This window comes from Aythya fuligula, chromosome 5 (genome assembly GCF_009819795.1).
Source record: "Aythya fuligula isolate bAytFul2 chromosome 5, bAytFul2.pri, whole genome shotgun sequence".
NCBI lineage: Eukaryota > Metazoa > Chordata > Aves > Anseriformes > Anatidae > Aythya > Aythya fuligula.
In genome coordinates, this window is record NC_045563.1 from 18,176,372 (window position 1) to 18,198,050 (window position 21,679).

General features: G+C 36.4%; 1 protein-coding gene across 1 annotated transcript in view; it reads right to left on the reverse strand.

The window, feature by feature from the left end:
• Window positions 1–4,000: 4,000 nt before the first annotated feature.
• The window catches only part of TTC8 (tetratricopeptide repeat domain 8), a 45,892-nt gene continuing 28,213 nt past the window's right edge, over window positions 4,001–21,679 (reverse strand). The window contains exons 8-15 of the mRNA XM_032188503.1: window positions 19,304–19,389; window positions 17,736–17,823; window positions 14,546–14,656; window positions 11,635–11,774; window positions 10,387–10,561; window positions 8,959–9,081; window positions 6,597–6,680; window positions 4,001–4,695 (exon numbers count right to left, since the gene is read on the reverse strand). Coding sequence (XP_032044394.1) covers window positions 4,579–4,695; window positions 6,597–6,680; window positions 8,959–9,081; window positions 10,387–10,561; window positions 11,635–11,774; window positions 14,546–14,656; window positions 17,736–17,823; window positions 19,304–19,389 — 924 coding nt within the window. The 3' untranslated portion in view covers window positions 4,001–4,578. The remainder of the gene's footprint in view (window positions 4,696–6,596; window positions 6,681–8,958; window positions 9,082–10,386; window positions 10,562–11,634; window positions 11,775–14,545; window positions 14,657–17,735; window positions 17,824–19,303; window positions 19,390–21,679) is intronic.

Sequence of the window (21,679 nt, forward strand, 5' to 3'; positions counted from 1 at the left end):
ATCTTTCCTGTAAATAGCTGCTTTGTTATCCTTAAACACAGAATTGCTATATTTAGTGTGCATGCTGATAGGATGAAGCAGCAGAAAGAGATTATGACATGACCGTGTCTAGCACAGGCTTTCAACATGCACAGCTGTGGCGAGAGGAACCATGCTATTCCCAGGAAGGTGGCAACATGACATTTGCCTGTGCTCTGCAAAGCCCTTAGAGTCCAGCAGATTTATGGTCCACCACAAACAATTCGAGGACTGTTAAAATACATGCTGTGGTGTTTTAAACCACAGCTCAAATGGGGCTTCTAAAGGGGGAAGGAGAATTTGTTTATAGTACGTACATCTTAGAGTCCCATGTAACAAGAGTGGTTATGTTTCCTCGGGGTGCTTGGATAGATTTGTATGGGTAACACTTGCCTGCTGGCCTATGGTGATAAACATGTCGTCGTGCTGCAGCAGAACTCTGTCTTAGCAAAGCCTGCTATGTTGCTAGGTGAAAATCTCTGAGACCCAGAGGTGCCTCAGTATCAGAGGGCAATATTGTTTCCTGTCTAAATAATATGTTGTGGGTTTTCTTGTGCTCTTCTTTGTTCAAGAGACTTGTGCCTGAATTACTTTCCACTCATCCAGAAATGAAAGGTACTTTGCCAGAAAGGGATTTGCTTATCAGCTATGTTAGTTGACATTGCATCACTGATGTATTTTGCAGCACAGTAGGGTCCACCAAGTTAACATGACATGAAGTTACAGGTGATGATATGACACGAGGGACAGGGTACTCCAAGACAGAAACAACTCTCCTTGTAAATTTGCAGCAGCCCTACACTTTTAATAAATTCCAGAAAGTGGAGAAAACTGTGAGCTGTCTCTCACAACATCTTTCTGATGAAAGCTCACCCTTTCTGTGACTCCACGGTAACTTTGTGCCCCATGTTGCGTATTGCAGTGCGTTTGGGCAGTCTCATCTGAAAACAGGGTAAATGGCAATTTGGAGAACTCCCTGGGGTGGGGCAGAACAGGATGGCATCTTACCGGGTCTTTTACTCAGCTTGTTTGGTGTCCTGGCAGGCAGCTAGAGTTATCCTCAACTGATTCTTGACCCACGTTTTAGACTGTCCAATTCTGCCCCTGCTCAAGAGACATAGCCTGACGATAAGCTTCCTCAGCAGCTTTTCCTTGATGTTTGGGGGGAAGATGCATGTCCTAGTTTTGGCAAGTAGGTTGGTGTGAGACATTCTTCTAAGCTCTGGACTTCTTGCCACCTATGACTGAGAAACAGTTAGTTTGGTCAAAAGCAACTGCCACGGATGCCATTCACACCCTCTAGCATCCCTGGTGACAAAGTGGGTATCGGAGGAGGCAGAACGGCCACGGTCCCACTGGTGTGGGAGTGCAATGGGTAGCCACTGGGAGAGGGGCAGGTGAAGGGGAGGACATGAGTGAACTTGCAATCACCTATTAGAAGGATGACAAGCAGAAGATAGTGAGAGTGCTTACACATAAAATCCTTCACAGAAAATACTGTAGCTTTTTTACCTTTTGAGTTGCTCTGGCAGGTAATCAATTGTGAAGTACAAACTGGGTTCATCAAAAAGAGCAACTGTCTTAAAAGGTTTGGCCCACACGATATCAGAGATCTGATTGACCTCAAAATCTCTAGCCTGCAAAGACAGGAACCAATCAAAGGGAAAAAGAAAGAAAGACAAAGAAAATGGGATTGTTATCCAAAGTTTTAGAGTGACAGAACTGGTGCTGACTGGCAAACTGCTCTTACCCTGTCCAAGTGACCTCTGAGGTTGGTTTTTGCAGCTAAAACGACCCACAAACATTACTTGTGAATTCTGATGAATTTCAGCCAGTTTTGTGACTGGTGTTTTGGCTCTGACACCTTGCAAAACAACCCAAATCCAGTAATAAACCTTCCCTATCAACTTTTAAATGGACTCAGCCATCAGAAAGATCCCAGGAACAGGGCTGGTGTGAAGACTGCCTGGCACTGCTGCTAACAGCCATAAACCATAGTCCTTTCCTGTAGGGAGGCAGAAACTGCAAGACCTCCCAGCAATCTGCTTTGAGTTTAATTCCAGACAACATTGTTGTGGACACTGTCTCCCTGTAGATTGAAAAATTCTGCATGTTGTTTTTTTTTATTATATTTTATTTTTCTCCCAAAGGGCTTTATGAATGCTGGCTGGACAGCGCTGGAGCTGTGCTACAGGTTAGAGGAAAAATGATTTCTGTGTTACAGAAATGCTGCCTGCAATATTAAGGTCACCCTGTCCTAACATGATTCCACCACAGAGATGAATACAGATTGTGATGCACTGTGTTACGCCGTGTCGTACTGAATTAACTGAAGGCGGTTTGCCCCAGGGGGTGCCAATTCATCTGTTCACTGGAGCTCGCCCCAAATCAACATAAAACAAAATCGAAAGATTCTTCCACGACAAACCGCCTGCTCATTCATCTGTTGTTTCACTGCGGTGCTGTTCTCATTACCACATTTGATTTAATTTGTACGTGTACTACTCATGGAAAAAAATAAAAAATTCCATCATACCCTTGCTTTGGGGCGTGAAAGGTCAACAAAGCAAGTAGCTGCTGCCTTTTGGGGCAATCAAAACACACTGTGTAGGATTAATTTGGAATGGCTTGCTTTAAATTAAGGAGCTAAAAAGGTTTTAATCCTTACTTAGAGGTGTGTGTGTTTTAAATCAATTTACACCAGAATATTGTATAAAGGATTCCTTATCATACATGGGCCTTTTCCCTTTCAAAGTCCACACATATCCCAATATTAAATGAATTATCATGTTAGATCTATGTTCTAAGGAGTACGATTTCCTAAAAATAAAAAGTTATTCAGCTCATCAACTTGAGTAGTGATCACAGTAGGTGGGATCTTATAAAAACACCTCTAAGGAACAACTGAGCTGCCACACAGTGGATTAAAAACTTAATTTCTATTAGGATTTTCAGTTTTGGCCCATGTGGTAAGAATTTTATTTACTATGCAATCTTAAAAATACTTTGAATTAATAATATGACCTTCACAAATTCTCAACAGGTGTATTTAAACTGCTAAGACATTTTCTTTTCTGATAGCTTGGCTTGGTAAGTTTAGCACTGTCAACTGAAACGACGTAAGTGGAGTAGATCAAAGGAGGAAAGTTCCTTATAAATTCTTCCTCTATAGCAGAAAGTAAAATCTAAGTTAGGTAATGAAAATGACTGATAACTAAGGTTCTGTCATCATTAGCTTGTGACAAAATTTTGACAATATAAAGTTCAACATAGAAAAAATGAGATTTCCACTAAAGGTGCTGCATTTCTTCAACAGACAATGCTTTTGCATTTCACAACACGTTGTGACACCTGTTTGTTATTGTATTGCTAACTGTCACCTCCAGACTGCTTTCTGACTTCTCGAAGATCCCCAGCACCTACCTTCATCAGCCACAACGATCATACAAATACAAGGGTTTGGAAATAATGGATAGTAAAAAGGAAGATATAATATTCATAAGTGTGTTTAGGGTTGCTCCTAAGCCAAGACAATCATTAAGCATGTAAAGATTTTTAAAGGATGTTAGAATGCCTTAACATCCCACATTTCTTAAAGGTCAAGTTGGGAAATCATGCCAATTTATCACTTTTAGTTACAACACAAAGGTAAGTGACAAAGTCTTTGCTTCTTATTAGTAGCATTCATGTAGTTAGGATGATCCTAACAACTATTTAGCAACAGTGCTTACCTGGTAGCACAGATAACCACCCAGTCACTGTTTCATTCTCAGTCATTAGTAGTTAACTCTGCAAGCTTTTTACTGACATATCCTTTTCCCTCAGTGAAATGAAGATTAAGCTCTCTCAGTAAAAAGGAGCACATGTATTTCTGCGATTTAGTACCACTTCTGCTGAGTCTTTCCAAATACTTTATGGCCTCTGACTCTTATTTTCAAGGCAGTAAGGATGCAATTTTAATTTATATAAGTAAACAAGACAAACCATACAAACTGGAATTTATTTCACTCATAAAGTAAAACAAGGAATATAAGAACTTCTGTTTTGCATCTATGTTTTTAAATGCATTTTTGGTTACTTTAATTTTAAAATTTAACATTCTGTAAGAAAGTACACTATCAAAAGCTATGTTTGAAGACCAGTTAGGAAGTATTCTTACTCTGTGTTGCTTGACAGATTGTCACACAGGAATATTTTAAAACTTTTTTTTTTTTTTCTGCAGAAAAGTCAGAAAAAAATCTTTTAAAATGCTCATTAATCTTAAATGAGGACTTACTTGTTAATATATCAGACAACCATTTGAAAATTGCATATTGGCAATATCCTGCCACCCTTGTATTCTCAGCTGTATGTAGTTGTAACATGTTCTAGCTTCATTTTGATAAGTCATGAGTTTTAAGATGACACACACTAATTAGGACTCTTGAACCTTTTCTGCTACTCTAAGCAGCACAGGTTTTGCAAGAGGAATTAAGTATTGTTTATCTACTTACAATAAAATATATGGGATATTAACTCTGGCTAACTTTATTTTTTTTTTTACATGTTAAAAATATGTCATCAGAGCATAGCAAAGCGCTCTTTTAATCTTTTGATGAGCTGTTGTGTATCAACATGGCCTGGGAATGCTTCCGCTGACTTTTGAGCAGCTGTGTAACTCCTCTGAAGATCTCCAACCTATAAGAAACACACAAACTAGTTTTGTAAATGCAAGCACTACAGTATTTGCATCATATATTCTGTAAAGTACAGTTCTGACACTCACAAATGTTTAAACATAGCTGGTCCTCAGACACAACAAATAAAACAGACAGTATGCAATTTTTCAGACTCAGGATTTTTTCCCTCTTACTTTAAGGGGTGAGAATAAAAATAAGTGTGTGTTTTCTTTTTTAATGGGAGGGATGCATCAAGACAGTAACTTTATATCTTACCTGACTTCTTGGAGAAAGGACATGGTACCCTACGCTCAGTGCTTAAAGTTAGGAGGAATAAAAAATGGAAGACTTGGTTTTAAATCCCATAAATGTTGTCTCATAGAAAAGAGAGAGCCAATCAGGCCTCTGCAAAGGTCACAACTCCATGTGATCTGCAACCTCACAGAGATGCAGGATAGCACACAGAGCTGATGAGATGTATATTGCTCCTCTATTGTTTTTTGAAGTATGTTTCCACATTAGGAAAAAGTAAAGTTGGGAGCAAATAGACATCATTTCTTTGAAGAGGGAAGTGATGTAAGGAGAGCACCTCAGAAAGTGGGTTCAGAAAAAAAGAACCCAAAAGTTTGAAACCCCATCTAGAAAAAGTGATAGCTTCTGGATGGAAAGGGAGAAGCAGCAGAAAGTGGCAGCAGGTGACCTTTGTTGCCTGTGTGTCTGTCAACACAGAGGTTCAGTACAGCAAAAATTCTCTGGAGGAGAAGAAAACCAGGGTCCTGGTCAGAGAAGTTACGTCCTATAAACCATGACATTACACTGAATCTAAGAATTGCATTATCACACTGCATAAACAGTTAGTTGACCTTGCCATTTGTCTTCTTCCACAGCCTGTGCAGTTCTTCTGTGCAAAAGCTACATAACTAACCATTTGCAGACTAGGATTTAGTCATTAATCAGTAAGTATATAATGCAATTATTCCAAACCATATTCTGTTTCACAATGAAGAGAATATGCTTACAAAGTAATGGGTTGTTCACTCCTTGATGCAATCTGTAGGAGTTGGGCTGCCCACACAACACAGACTCATAAAAGAATCTTGAAGATATAGGCACAAGCCAAGAAATACTATTTTTCTTGTAAAAATATGGGGACTTGGACAAGTTTCTCCTTATTAATAGTAATGTCAGACACGCTGTTAATTCAGTGTCTGAGACACTCATTATGAAAAAAATACTAACACACAAAATTCAGTGGTCATAAAGCTGAAGAAGAGATATTACTTTTGAGATTACTAAAACCATGGGATGAATGATTGGGATTCCATATTTATATATATATTATATAATCACTGATAAATCATTTGATACTATTTCAGTTCACATTCTGAAAAAGCCGATGACTGTAAAGAGTGTAGATGGAATTATTAATGGACTGTCCATCTTCAGTGCATTTGGAGAATTGCAAAGTTACTCTATGGCTAGTTGGCCTCACATTCTCAAAACCAAACATTCAAATGGCAACTTTTATACATATTCTGGGTATTAAAATGTAACTTCACTTCTATCTTGAGTTTGCGCAGTACATACTCATAGAATCATAGAATCATTCAAGTTGGAAAAGACCTCTAAGATCATATAGTCCAACCTTTAAACTAGTACTGAAGTCCACAACTAAACCATGCTACTAAATTTCAAATATACAGTTTTCTTGAAGACCTTCAGGGATGGTGACTCAACCACTTCCCTGGGCAGCATATTCCAATGCCACGCAACCCTTTCAGTAAAGAAATTTCTCCTAATATCCAACCTAAGTATTGTTTTGTCTTAGCTGTTTAGAACTCTGAGTAATAACAATAAAAACTCGACTGCCCCCATACCAAGGCTCAATTTTTAAGATTTTAAAATAGGACAGTACATTACCTTCTCTGAGAGTATTGCAAAATTAAAATGGGGCTCATACATATGAGGTGCTAAATATGAAGCAGTCTGCAGCAAAGCTCTTGCCTGTGTAGAGAAAGAAAAAAAAAGTAGTGAAATCTGCGAGGGAGGGTAACAAGAATCTAAAGCAATTTTCATCTTTCTTGAAAGAAACCATTTTGGGTTCTCTTTACTAGGCCTTTGCTAATAATGCCACACTACATATGGGTTACACTACATATAAGCTACACCAATAGTAAATCTAGGCATAATACAGTTTAAAAGTAATGAAATGAACAAGACTCTTGATGGAGTTAGAAAGGCTGTGTTGGGACTGTATTTAATTAGGCAATTCAGCTCTATATACTGAATATAGTCATTTAAAAAAAGGCAGTTAAAGTCCCACTGAAGGTATCCATTGTCCCTGACGGCACTGTGTAACAGTGATTCAGTCTTAAGCATCCCCAGAAATCTAAACTTTATCATAAAAATGAAACAGTTCACACATTCAACATTTTGCATAAAAGCCTTCAATGCTATTTTCACACTTCCTATTAGCATAAAAAGAAAAGAAAACAAACAAACAAAAGAACATGAGATCAAGGTGGTTTATAAGGCATCCAGAACCAGGTTAATAACTAATATAATGCCCCTCTGTTATTGTCCCTGCAGCTTTGTTTGTGTGTGGAATTGAAATGGCCAAGTTGTGCTTTCCTCAGAACTTAGATAGTAGAGCTTTTATCACTTTCTCTTTAGGGATGAAGGGAGAGTTGAAGGGATGGACAGATGTGTGTGACCATACATTCTCTCAAATGACCACACATGTTGTCTTGCTCAGCCTAAGCTGCCCAGACTTTTGGAGAAATACAGTAAAATGATCCCTCCATGAAAGAAAGAAAAAAAAAAAAAAGAAAGAAAGAAAAGAAAAAGATCCTTGGGGCTGAGGTGGACTTTGAACATTAAAAATTAAACAGTCTACTTGCTGGATTCGATCTTTTTTACAATCAGCAAAACACTAGTATTAAAAATTAATTAAAAAATTAAGAATCAAAAGGTGAATTCTTGTGCCATAATTTCAATTAAACAATCAGGTCAACTTGTGAATGCTTTCACAAAAAAATGGAGAGTTTTGAAAATATATAAATATATCAGATCTTTTAATAGCAATGGTATCTACTAACTTTTTTGAAAGGCAGAGCAAAGAATTTAATAAAAATCCCTTAATTTGACAAAGTTGAGTAAATGCATGTACTAACATTGTAAAATAAAATAAAACCAAAGATAAGCAAAATATCTTCATATTTTTTATTGTCCTATACATGCATTTATTGCTGTGATCCTGAATTTTTATTATTCATGTGATACAAGAAGAAATTTGAAATTTTAAAGCTGAAAAATAAAATGGACATAAAACATTTCATTATAATGGAAAGACTCTGGAATCCTGACTATTATCAGTGACAACCTCCATAGAAATTGGATAGACATTCCAGATGGGTTTTAAATATCAGTAGTATGCCTGAAACCAAACTGAAACCAAAACCGAACTTCATTTGTCACTGAAAACATCCAGTGTTGGGTTCATTTCAATGTTTCCATGACAATTGCCAGCCCACCTGAATAAAGTTATCTTATAAGAATTATTTGCTCTTCAAAAAGATTTTCAAAAAAGTCTTTATATAATATTGCAGCTTTTTGAAGTCTACACAAACCCATCACAATAGTCTTGCTCCCATTGCTCCCATAGCTCCCATAGAGAAAGATTAAAACAGTCCAGAGTAGTTCTAACGGACCAACAAATAGATAATAACTTTCATTTCATGTGTATAAAAATTACTACTTTCAATCCACTATGCATGTCAATTATATAGCTAATTGCAACACAACACAGTGTACTCACAGTAGGTAAAATGAACCACCAAGGTTACTGATATGAAAATGTTTCACAAGAATCTGCTGCTTTGGGACTAAACTTGAAAGCAGTCTCCTTGTTGAAAAAATCTTTTAAGAGGTGATCTGATTGTTGTTTTCTGTTGCCCAACAAAAGTATATTATCTACACTTTAAATTGAATATATAGTAAAAGTTGTAATTTAAGTGATGACTATAGTATGATAGGTTTTGTTATAGGCATCAATTTAGAAAAAAAGATCTCAACAACTTCGAAGTCACTGCAAACCTTGTTCATCTTGGACGAATCATTTGGATATGCCTAAGAATAAGCAGTTTAATGGGAGACAGCATGATAATGTGGAGGTTACACTGAACCATTCATAAAATTCATCATTTTTTGTGCCTATAGTAGTAACCTTCAAGTACAAACAGGCCAAAGAAAGCATTCTGCTTAGGCTGAGGTTAATACCAACCTGCTCAATGTGACCTTTTTGCATTTCCAGTACAGCCAAGTTATTGTAAGCTTCTGCATGGTCATTATTGTTGACTAATGTCAGCTTGAAACACTGGTAAGCCAGATTCAGGTCTCCTATCCCCTAAAAGAAAGATCGTATTTTAATTTGTGAAAAGATTGGAAACAACATGCATCTGTTTTGTTGTCTTGGCTATCTTTTCATCCATATGTACTATCATGAAATGCAAATTACAATAAAAACATGCTGATCAGAACCATATGTGCTTTTTTCCCAGACCATCTCATTTGCTTCTCATTCTTTACTGAGACAGAATTGTTCCTCTCCAGCACAAATTTACATGCTTTAAGTGAGATTCTTCATCTAACTGAATGCTTAGATGGCTAAAGTGCCATCTATACTGACCATGCTATACGCTACCCTTTTAGTAGGGTAAGAAAAACAGAGATGTCTCCAGGGGAAAAGTTATCTTGCTTCTCTGTCTTTAAATGGATTCAAAAAGAAAGCAAACACATATAAGCCTACTTATTAGAAGACAAAAACAAAGGGAGATTAATCTCTTTGTATGGAGACATTGTCTACATGTTAATGTTCTAGTTTTATGACCAACATTGACACAGCATCAGGTTAAACCTTAAAAGTGAAAAATGCTGAAGAATATATGCATATCAGTTCAAATTTCAGTGTTTTAGGTAGTATAAATCAACATGTTATCCTAGTTGATACACAATCAAGATGAACAGTTCAGTTTCTCTCTGACTTAAGTTAAATAGCAATCAGCATTTGGACAGAACCCATGCGAGAAAGCTAGCAAAACATTATTTGATAACTTTATTCTGGACAGATAAACAGAAATCTAACATAACTTCTGGAATAACATCTTCAAAAATGGGCAATGGATGAAAATTAGTGTACGAATTTAACAAATTTGATGACACAATTAAACAATATCTCTGTTGCTGCCTACAAAACAGAAGACTAGGTATTTTAGTGTCTGTTCCACGATGCTCAATAGGCACTTTTGACAACAAAATTAATCTAATGCTCTATGTCATATAAATAAAAGCTCAGAGAAAAAACATCTTGAATTCAATTTTATGTCAGATTAGCTTGTATTGCTGCAAAGGCCCTCAAGGGCTGGTACGTGTTACAAATTTTCAGAAATAAGGGAAGGTTAAAGACTGTTAGAAAGGGAGAATCTTTTAGCAGGAGTAAACCACATTCTGTGATGATGTATAGAGCTTTTTTCTTTTCCTCTTCCTCTCTCTGAAGTGCAAATAAACCCTTAATTAAGTCTGTACTATACTTTATCCAATACACTAGCAGGTTTCATATTTCAAAGTAGGACAATGATTCCTTCCTGGCTATTCTTTTTCCGGTTTCTGTAAAATCGCACTCATTCAGAAGGATTGTTAATATTTTTCATACCACAGCCACGTGTCCCAAGTTATACCACACATCTGCCGTCTCTTCCTCATTTGCAGCCAAAAACAGTGCACGTTCAAATGAAGTTAGTGTCATATCATATTGCTGGGCATAGAAGCAACAGAGGCCCAGATTGTTAAAAAGCTGGCAGTTATAGACACCCATCTGCAGAAGCCGCCTAGATTGAAAGAAAATATTTCTTATTTTTTATATTAATTTCAAATCTGAATTCAATTCTAAATGACAAAATTTTCTCCTCCTTCCTCCCTGTACCAAGAATGTAATAGCCATGTACCTTAACTTTATTTTGAACTCAGACAATTTTGTTACAGTTTTACACTTGGTAAAGGTTTCATGAAGGGCAGTGCAGAGCATTTCTGATTAGTAGAATCAGAGCTGTGCAACACAGTCTTTGTGTAAATTAGATGACTCCTGGCATTTTGACTGTTACATGATCTGACTTTATGGTCAGACAGAGCTGTACACAGAATTTCTCCATTTCTTCTTTCCAATCCTTCAACCTCAACCATGCTGTAATTGCTGCAGTTAATGTTCATAACTCTTCAGGCTTCAAATTTTTACTTGATTCCTGTCCTGCAGCACTGCTCTGATCAGTGCTAGTATATCTAGCGTATGAATTTACATTGATCTTACATTTGAAACATAAGTCAAATTTTGATTCAAATTGATATTGAGTCAGACTCATTTGCAACCTGTCTCAAAATAAAATGCAAGTAGCATCCTTTAATACTGTCTTTTTATTTCTTTCAGTAAAACATAGGGGAACCCCAGCTCACATTCAAGTAAGAGGTTTTGTGGTCACAACTGCCTATGGCTTCAGGTGGAGTTTTTCAAAAACTACTCCTTTCCAGAGGGCTGAATAGGAAGTCCATTTGCTTCCTGAAGGCAAATGAAGCTGAGAGTAAGGCTTGGCACTCTTAAACCTCCTCATGTTGTGAAAGATAATTTCTTGTTTATTAACCGAACAATCAACTGTTTTGATAATCTGCTGATATAAGCTTCAAGCACAATGATGACAAATCTGTAGAAGAGATGTACTTATCACTGGCAGAGAAGATACGTACATTGGTGAGTTGTTGCGCTGATTTTATGCTGATATTTCTCCAAAAGCTTGATCAACCTCCCATGTCAGTTTCCCAATGCTCTTGTTTTGCTACCAGCATTACAAAAATCAACCCTATTACCATTCCATGTGTCCAGTTCCTCCTTCCTCCCCACAAGTGCATATACCTATAAAACCGCAGAGCTATCTCAGGCTGGTCTGAATAAAAACGGTTGCTGCCAATGCATGCAATAGCTTCCACGTGAGTATTGTCTTGTTTTAAGACTTCTTTATAGTACTCTGTAGCTGAGGAAATATTGTTCATTTCCTATACAATGAGAAAAAAAATAAATTTAGTTCTACTTTTTATCACCAATTTTTATAATAAAACTTTCTAAAATGTCAACCTATTGAGTGCTTTATCTCTGCCTTGTACAGTACTTAACTGAGATGAATTATGTACGCCCTTACAGTTCTCTAATTGTACAATGCAACATCACTAATTGGCAACTTCACAAGTATCACACACATGGACAAGAAGAAGGCATATTCATTTATCAGTGCCAGCTGTACCTGTCATAACACAATGCAATTGGTAATAAAAAAGGGTGGTTTTTGTTGTTGTTGTTGTTTGGTTTGGTTTGGTTTGGTTTTTAAGGAAAAAAGATTGGTCACAAGCTTAGTATGTGCAATGGGTATTTGCTACGTTTTGCACAATGCCTTGTGATATAGAGTACTGTACAGCTGATTTCCCAGTATGGTAACATACAGAAGATTTATTTCCCCAGTCAATGTCTCAATTACTTTCAATGCTTTGTAAATCAATGTCTGAATTTCTCTGAACATAAACGACAATATAATGGCATACCAAGAATTATTATGTGCCTTTGAAAACAGAAAGCATGGATTTACTACCATAACTTGTACTGGGTAAGATACGCCAGTTAAGAGAGCTATATTTTATCAAAAAATATGCTTGGATGTATGCTAGTTGGAAGATGAATTAGGGTGGACTCCTTGCTGTAAATGTCACACTGTTTCTGAGAAGTGCAAGTCACCACAGGACTCTGCCCCATATTAGAAGAAAATAAACTACAATGGTTAAAACACACTTCTGTGGTTAGAGAGGAATAATTTCTACCTATGTGCTGTAGATGTATGTGGTGGTTTTACCGTGCTAGGCAGCTAAATATCACAACTGCTCTCTCACTCCCCCTCCTTAGATGAGGAGGGGAAGAAGTAAAGTAAAGAACAACTCATGGGTTGAGATAAGGATAATTTAATTAAAGTAAAAAAAAAAATAATTATTATTAAGGAAAGATTAGTATTAAGTAAACAATTTAACTAAAGGGAAAAAAAAAAGGGAAAGGGGAAAAGGGAGGGGGAAAGGCAAGAAAACAAAACAAAACAAAGCAAAACAAATAAAGGCTATGTGGAAGTGCAGAGGAAATAAATTACTCTCTATTTCCCACAAACGAGCGATGCTTGACCACGTCCTTGAAGCAGGGCCTCAATGCACGTAGCTGGTGTTCAGGAGGAGGACCGACATTTTCCCAATGAGAGCCCACCCCTCCCCTCTTCTTCCTGTTTCCACCTTTTATTGCTGAGTGTGACATCAAATGGTATGGAATATACCTTCGGTTGGTTTAGGTCAACTGCCCTGGTGATGTTTCTCTTCTCACTTTTTTGCCCACCCCCTAGGAAGGTTAGAGAGAGTCCCGATGCTGTGTCAGCACTGCTCAGCAGCAGACACAACACTGGTGCGATACCACTGCTGTTCTAGCTACAAGTGCAGAGCACAGCACTGTATGGGCTGCTGTAGGTAAAGTTAACATCCCAGCCAGACCCAGTACAATGTACTGTACTCTTAACCTGACTAAAGAACAAGCTTTTTTTTTTTTTTTTTTTTTAACCTATGTAGCACATTTAGCCATGAAAACGTGTGTTGTTTTTTTTTTTCAATTAAGTAAAACAGTATTAAAGCAGTCCCTTTACATATATACATGTAGATATATTATTATTATTATTTTAAACTGAGTAAGGCCTACAACTCTTCCCATAGCCAAAAGGTAGTGACAGAGAATGAAAGCTCTGATTAAGATGCCTGATGCGCACATTCCACTTGTGAGTGTATGTAATAAGAACAGCCCTGTGCTGCAGTACAAATCTTTGCTAATAAAGCTATAATCCTGCACTCAGGTGTCAGTGCAAAAGTATATTCTGTCAAGTATATGCAGCCTTTTGTAATTCCTTAAAGGGTTATGCAATGTTATGTATGGTTCTGCAAAATCATATCCATATTAAAAACTGTTTAGCAATTCAGGAAGAAAAGCCTTCAAAAATTATGCAGCTGTTTTCTTCCTTGCTGAAGGACAAAAAGGATTTAATATGAAAATGGATTAATGCTTAGGGGCTAGATGAGAATGATGAGAACAGGAAAGAATGCCAAGTATCAATGTAGACAAAAAAAAACATGATGTTTAAAACATTGGTTTTGGAACAGCATCATTACCAACTTTTAGTGTAGCACAATATTAAGTCCACTGACATGAAAATACACTTTTAAAATGCAAAATACATGGTTACCAAGCTAAAACGAAATGACTACTTTAAGACTAATCCTACTTAAAATAACATCTACTTCAAAACCAAGAAACACTCACATTCCAACTGTTCTCACTGGCTTAAGAAATCAACAAAGTGGCTTACAGCACAATAAAGACAGCATTGATCTGTTGACTATCTTGCTGTTTAATCCTGCCAGCGGGCTGTTGGTGACTTGAGCAGTTTTAGTCCGATGAAAAATATATGAACTTGACCAAGCTACACGGACAATATCTGGACCGCCTGACTAAATGTGGTCATGCTTCTGCATGTCTGAACAAGGTCTTGTGGGTGTGATTAACCATTTAAACAAACAAGCATGCAAAACTCCCCCGACATTACTTTGGTATCTTAGATAATGTTACCTGTTTTGCATTAGTGATACCAGAAATCACTGTAGTTAATTTTTGATGCCCTTAAATTTATATTCAAATATTGGCTCTTTTTCTTGCTCGAGCAGCTAACCTTGGCTACAATTGCATAGTGCATGCATACCTCATAGATTCTGGCAATTCCACAAAGAAGAGTCACTTCTCCAGGAAATCGTTCTAATCCTTGCTTAAAAAGGTTTAATGCTGTTACAGGCTGGTCCAAGCGCATATACACCTATGCAAATAAAAAGTGTACATAAATTTCAAATGTCTTTATATTCATACTGCTGTTTGACAAGGCAGGTTAAATGGAAGGAATGACACCTCACTTTATGCAGTACAACATTAGCAGAGATGGTGAATTATGAAAATAATGGAGTTAATACTGAAAAAAAATCTCTGTAATGTAGAGAAAATAGGCTAAATAAGATAATTAAATTTGCATGCATGTCATCTAGACATTATTAATTCATCTGGACATTACTAATAAACTAAAGAAGTTATCTATTATCGTATCAAAAATATACCTTAACACTAAGGTGAAGGTTTTACCTTGAATATTTTCCTGTTTAATATATTTTTTAAACTATACATTTGGGCTTGAAAGAACTGGATCTTCTGGTTGATAGTGCTGGAATAACAAAATATTTTACTTAGTTAAATAAGACTGCACTGCACCAGGCACTGATGCTTTCAAATCTCCTTAGTGCTCTGACAACTTTCGCTGTCCTAAATCATAAAATCCCTTAGTGGTAAGAAGGCAGTTTGGTCCCTGTGATTTTGGCTTCTGTGTTGATTATGACAACACATGATGTAGATAATTTTGTGTGAGAACTGGAGAGAGGGCATCAACGTGTTGACAGAGACCACCTGTACAGCTGTCTGAGAGTACAACTCTAAAGCCCTCCTGTTGTGGGGTATGCTAACAACAGCTACAGCAAAGGGAAAAACCCCACACACCTACTTTGGGAAAGGAGTTGACTACAGTGATTAATCTGTCCCCCACTGAGTGGAAAAGTGTTTTGAGTGTTACTGTTAGAGAAATATTACATTAAATAAAAATACTTAATATGAGTGAAAAGTGGAAACAATCTGTGACTGGTATCTTTGTGGGGGAAAAAAAAAAAAAAAAAAAAAACTTATGATGAAATTTAGGAAAATATCAATGTTAACAGAACACCCAAGAAACCTCAAAATCCATTTTCTGTTTCTGCTCTCAAGCCTCAGAGATATTTATTTTTTTGATGTGGAGGGAGTACTTGGTAGACTTGGACTTGGACTCCAATGACATCATCAATTAATATGCCCTAAGTCATCAATCTATTCCTAATGAATTTTATATCTGGGTATCTAAAACAGACTTCAAATCATTTGCTATAGTTTTTCATTTATAAGCTATGCAGCAGCTGCTGATGAATTTAATGTCTGCATTGAATTTTAAACTTCAAATAAACATCTCCATTGTGACTATCATGCTCCATTCACCGTTCTTTAATCAAGACTTGAAGTTTTATATTCTTTTAGCAATAGTTTACTACTATGAAATTACTCTTTACAGAGTCAGACGAAAGAGAATAAATTATATTTGGGTATAACGTCTTAATTATGAAGAACCTTGGCTGATCATTTTACTCCTAAGTAACACCAGCGTGAGTAACTTGCATAAAAGTCTAAATCTGCTTTATAAGCTAGTGCATACCAACATACCTTCAAATAATTTTTTTCTTTTTTGAACTGAGAATTTTAATAAGCTGTTTTTTTGTTTTCTTGTTTGTTTTTCAACCTGATCTAACTATGAAGAATAGCTATCTTCATATTCTTAGGGCAAAAGGGTAAAAAATGGAGGTGAAGGAACTCCACGAGATCTGTTCCTTTTAAAAATCTTTTTATCTTTGTTTATGAGGTATGTTTTCTCTCTACCTGTGGTATAGAAATCCCATTTCCAGCCCTGCTGGGTCATGAAATATTTTGTAACTCCTTGGCAATATTCTGTATATTTTTTTTTAGTTTTCTTTCAATCTTTTATCCTTTCATAAATTACATTTCAAGGGAGAGTTAGTTTTGAGGAAAATATATTAAAAAAAAAACAAGATTCTGATAACAGTTGTTATACAGAATATAACCAGAAAACTAATTGGTAGTCTGGTATCAGTCAGTTTGCACAGAACTTGATGCACATCTATTATTTTTTATTGGCTGCTTAACTCTAGACTTTTCAGTATTGTCAGATTGTGCTAGAACTCAGTGCCCTACCATATTGCCTGTCAGCCAACAGTCACTAAATTATGTTGTGTGATGCCTTATACTTGAGCTAGCTGGGCTATGGAGTGGGAGGTGGAAGTTCAAATACAGCTCCTACTTGTGCTACTAAGTGGGGGAAGCTTCTAAGGGGGGAGGGAGAGCAAAATCACTGTTAATCCAATTACTCTGCCAATTTAATCACCCTGTAGCTCATGAATTTTGCAGAATGACTCCTGCTAGAGAAAGAAATCTAAAATGACTAAGCTGAATTGAATAAACTAACTCAAAGTGCTGTACTGAAGACAAGCCTTCAGATATCAATGGTGGTAATTTAAATAACTAAAAGTAAACAGCTCAAGGAATGCAAAGGTACAGCAAGTATTATAATATGAATATATTTTGGATTGACTAGAATCAGGTGGCTTCAAGGTAGCTGACAAAGAGCAACTGATTTCATCTCTTCCTAGGATGAGAAGAACGAAAATGCAGTTTTAGTTTCTCATAGGCAACATCTTTTTGAATATCTTTGAAAATGTTCAGTCTGATACAAATCTCTGCAAATAAGTAATTCTGAGGCTTACCTGTACCACTTGTTTTTTTAAAGCTTTTAATGCCTTTATTTTGACAGAACATTCTCTGCTTCAAGGTCTCTGACTCCTTCCTTTAACTTACTTTGTTTTGATTTTGCTTGTGAAACTAGGATTTTGAGCTTCACTCTTCACTTACTGATTTATTGCACTAGTTTCCTAGGGGACCACAGATAGCTACACTGTTCTTCCTGCTGAAACTCCAATAATTCTTTAGCTGTGTAATACTCACTGGAACTTAGACCAAAGAATATCCTGAGGTAGCAGAAGGGTTTTTCATGAAATAAGCAAACTCCAGAATCTTTTTTTAAACTATACACTTCAATTTCAACTGTAAGTAAGTATTGTTTCAGGTCCACGTAAAGATGACACACTATTAAACTCAAGAGCTTATCAAGCTCAATACTCAACTATTCTGGTGTATGAACTTCACTGGGAAAGGCTGGAATTTCACTTCATTCTGAAATAAGCAAATTGGTGACTTACTTTTGCCAAATACAAGATTGTATCAACCATGTCCTGTTGCTTGAGAGCTGACTTGAATTGTTTTTCAGCTTCACGATATAATCCTAACCTAAAGAGACAACAGATAGATGTAGAAGGTTGTTTTCTGGATTTTTTTTTTTAAATAAAGCTTATTAAGTAATGAAGCAAGGCACGCTAAACCAAAGAGGAACTGTCCAAAAGCATACTTTAACATCATTTATTTGTGTGCATGTGAACAAAACCCATGAATATATTATTATAAAGACAAGCATTTAAAATTATGAAAAAATCAAATTCATTAAATTGGAATTCTACATAAACAACAATAAGCAATTCTGGTTGTCTAACAGAGTTGCACCCTGACTGACTGTAAAAAATCTCCTTGACTGACCATATAATTTTAACATTCTTTTAGTATTAACTATTTGTTACTCTTTCTTGAAAACATAAAAACAAAGCCATAAAAAATCCTGCCAAGAAAATGGATATTGCTAACATTAGAGCATTTTCAGTCTTTGTTCATCCGCGGTCCGCATATGTTTCCCTGTGTAGACACAGAACCCTGCTTAACGTGTTTAAGATTACTAACAATAGGTTTCTCTTCTTAGTTACTTCTGTAAATTAGTAATCCATGGCTCCACATGAAAACTGCTGCTTTATATACAGTAGCAGAAGCCTCTGCCATTCTGGTTAAATTATAGTTCGAAATGACAATAGGACATTGTTAGCTGTTTTCACATAGGTTTGGAGGGGAAGGTATGAATTTCTGGGCACTGTTCGAGTCTCCAGATAGGAATGTATTCTGGCTGGCCCAACACTGCTTCTGGTTTTCATCTTCAGGAACAGACATGACAGAGGCCCAGTCCTGTCTCTCTAAGCTACAATATCTCATTGTAATGCTGCATTTCTACTTGTTAGGCCTCCCTGCCCAGCCCAAAGTAGCCCCGCTTATCATTTTTTTCCTTCATCATCCACGATTGCTCATCTACACTTGCTCCCCTCAAGCTTTCCATTTTCCTTTCACAACATTTGTCAGTTTGTCTTCTGGACACTGCAGAGTCTTTGCCCTGGTTGTTCCCTTACTTTCACAGTTCCTCATCAGCAGAAAACACTTTCTCTTAGCCTGATCTCAGAAATAGCAAAACATCTGTTGCTAACATTAAAAATATTTAACTGTATGTTGAAAAAAAATCTGTACTGTAAACTACACCACGGCTCAGTCTTAAGTCTCTCATTTCCAGTCAATTTCTCAAGCCAATATTCTACTGTTCATTTTGTGTGGTCTGTTTTACCGGTAGTTTAATAAAGTTTAATAAAGTTTAATAAAGTTTAATAAAAGTGAATATGCAACTAAGTTAGTTACTTAAAGGTACTCAATACTGGTGCCTTTACCTCCAGTATCTGACCATAATCTCCTTGTATTAAAGGAGATTTAACTGTAATCACAGTCCTCTCCAACTAAATACATTCTGAATTATTTTTCACTCTTCAGCATTGCACAGTACACACATCAGTTCAGGTCCTGCACTTTTTCTCACTGTTCATAGAAGAAATGAACAATGGCTTACCTATAGCAGCACTTCCCAATTTGGACTTTCCACCACCAGTCCTTGAATTGTGCATGCTCGGTGGCAAGGGCTGCCAAATCTAGAGCCTTCCAAAACAAAGCCATCACCTTAACATTAGTGCCTTCAACATTTATGCAAAAAACCTTTTATTATGCAAAGACTTTTGTAAAGAGAAAATTTTGAATAAACAGTCCTGGTAAACTTGAGGAGGGTGCGCTGCTTTATGGTTACTATTTTTACAGTTGAAAAATAATGTAATCCTTATAGTTTATAGTAACAAAAAGAGAAAACACAAAATTAATTTGATTAGATTTATAAATTGTGGCTTCAGAATATTCCGAGTATTTGTGTGTGCCAACATACTTTTTTCAAGCCACCCTTCCTTGTTCAATAAAAATTGTTGAAAACATGCAGAACTATACTAAAATAAACAAATCAGCCAGTTTGAGATATTGAATTGTCATCTCATTGCTAGCATCAGGCTGCCTCTACTTCTGGGGACTCTCAGATGTGTACAGTTGGAAATACTTCTTCCTTTAAAAGCCTGACATAAAAATTATTCTACAATAGATAGTAAAAATAGATAAATATTCTAAGAAATAGTTAAGAGAGTGGAAGTCTACAACCTCTTCTATCTGGTATATCAGAAAAGTAGGCATGCTAATCAATGTGCTGCCATTGGCTATTGCAGACATAATCTATGGCTTTTCATGCTTTCCCTGTAATTTCTAAATTCCTATTAAAACAAATTGATGTGTTTTCTGTACCAAAACCTACCAAAGAGGCAATTGTTAGTGTTTACGTTTTGAAAGTACCAGTTTCTCCCAGAATATATCAGTCATACTACATGTTACTTCTATTTTAGGGATATCACCATAAATAGTCTTAAAGTCTTTAAAGCAGAATTTTTTATAACAAAGAACTCATTTTCTTTATTTTCATGAACATTTTGCTGACCACAGAAATCAGAAAATATGTCTATTGGGAACAGTATAGAAGAGTTCTGTGTGCTGGCCACTCTGCGGCATAGGATTTAATAGTTTCCAGGAAAAAATTGTATGTAATGTAATACATACAAATATGTAATACTTGAAATATGTCAAAGAGCTCAATTTAGTGATATGTACCTCTGGGCTTGATTCCATCTCTTCCTGAAAGCAAAATGAGGCTGCAAGTAATCGACAGGTTACTTTGATATATTTGATTATTTGATATAGCACAGCAAAGTCAGCGGAGCTACAACAACTTACAAAAGTTGTTCTCTTTTGGCTCTGTGAAAAAGAGTATTTTTTCTATACCAATTCAGTGTAAGGAGTTGCATTGTTGGTGTCCTCAAAAGAAAGAGACAACTGGCAATCCCAGCTTCCATGACAGGAGAGAGAAAACCAAGGAAGATTTACAACTCTGAAGTCACTATCTGATTCAGGTGTGTGGTATCCTTGAAATCCTCAGATGGCAGAGCTTATTTGGGCAGCCTTTTGTTTCTTAATACCTTTGCAAATTGCACAGCCAGTCCCCTGGACACCACAACTGTCATGCAGAAAAAGCTCACTTCAAGATAGAAATTACATTTCCCTTCCAAACACTTTCACCTGAAAGTATATACACAATTTTGTCCCACTAGAGTTCACTGGGAAAACTCTGAAAAACAGCTGAAATTGAAGTATCACTTACTTTTGTTGTGTTTTCAAAATTGTTTGCATTTTCAAATTTGTAAAGAATGTGTGCATCTGCCAAATACCACACTTGTTTCTAATGGGGCACAAGTAGTCATGGAAAATGAGTAAGGATCCTACTGCAAATTATGTACTTTAAAGAGCCCTCCTTAGAGTGCTCTGATGACAAGTATTCAAGGAGAAGGACTGAATTTCAAACAGCCATCCCTTCTGTAGTTATACACTCAGCTTTCTTTCTGGTACCCTAATTATTTATGAAAACTATTTTATGTAAGGCTAACAATTCTGGCTGCTCTTAGAGAGTGGGAACTAAGACTGCTTCAGGCTTTGTAGACTAACATCAGCACTTTTGCTGTTGGTGCAGATCCTGAAATCTTACTGGGATGTTATTACTAGCATCAAGAAACAAAATGTAACTTAATTTTGAAATTAATTTCTGAAATTAAGTAAATCCTGGTTTAATACTTTTCTGTTAAGGCAATAGGAAAGGAATAGGAACATCCTGTTTCTGATGCTTACATGCAATACAAATTTTTAGTCCACAAACACTACAAACGTTATCAACATTTCTAAAAGGTGTTTGCCTGAAAAGGCTTTGTGCATATCAGTGTCAGATTTCTGCACGTCAGACTTTCTGCTGGCATTACAACAAATCTTCTGACAATGTGGCCTTTGAAATGTTAGTAACTTGATTAAAACA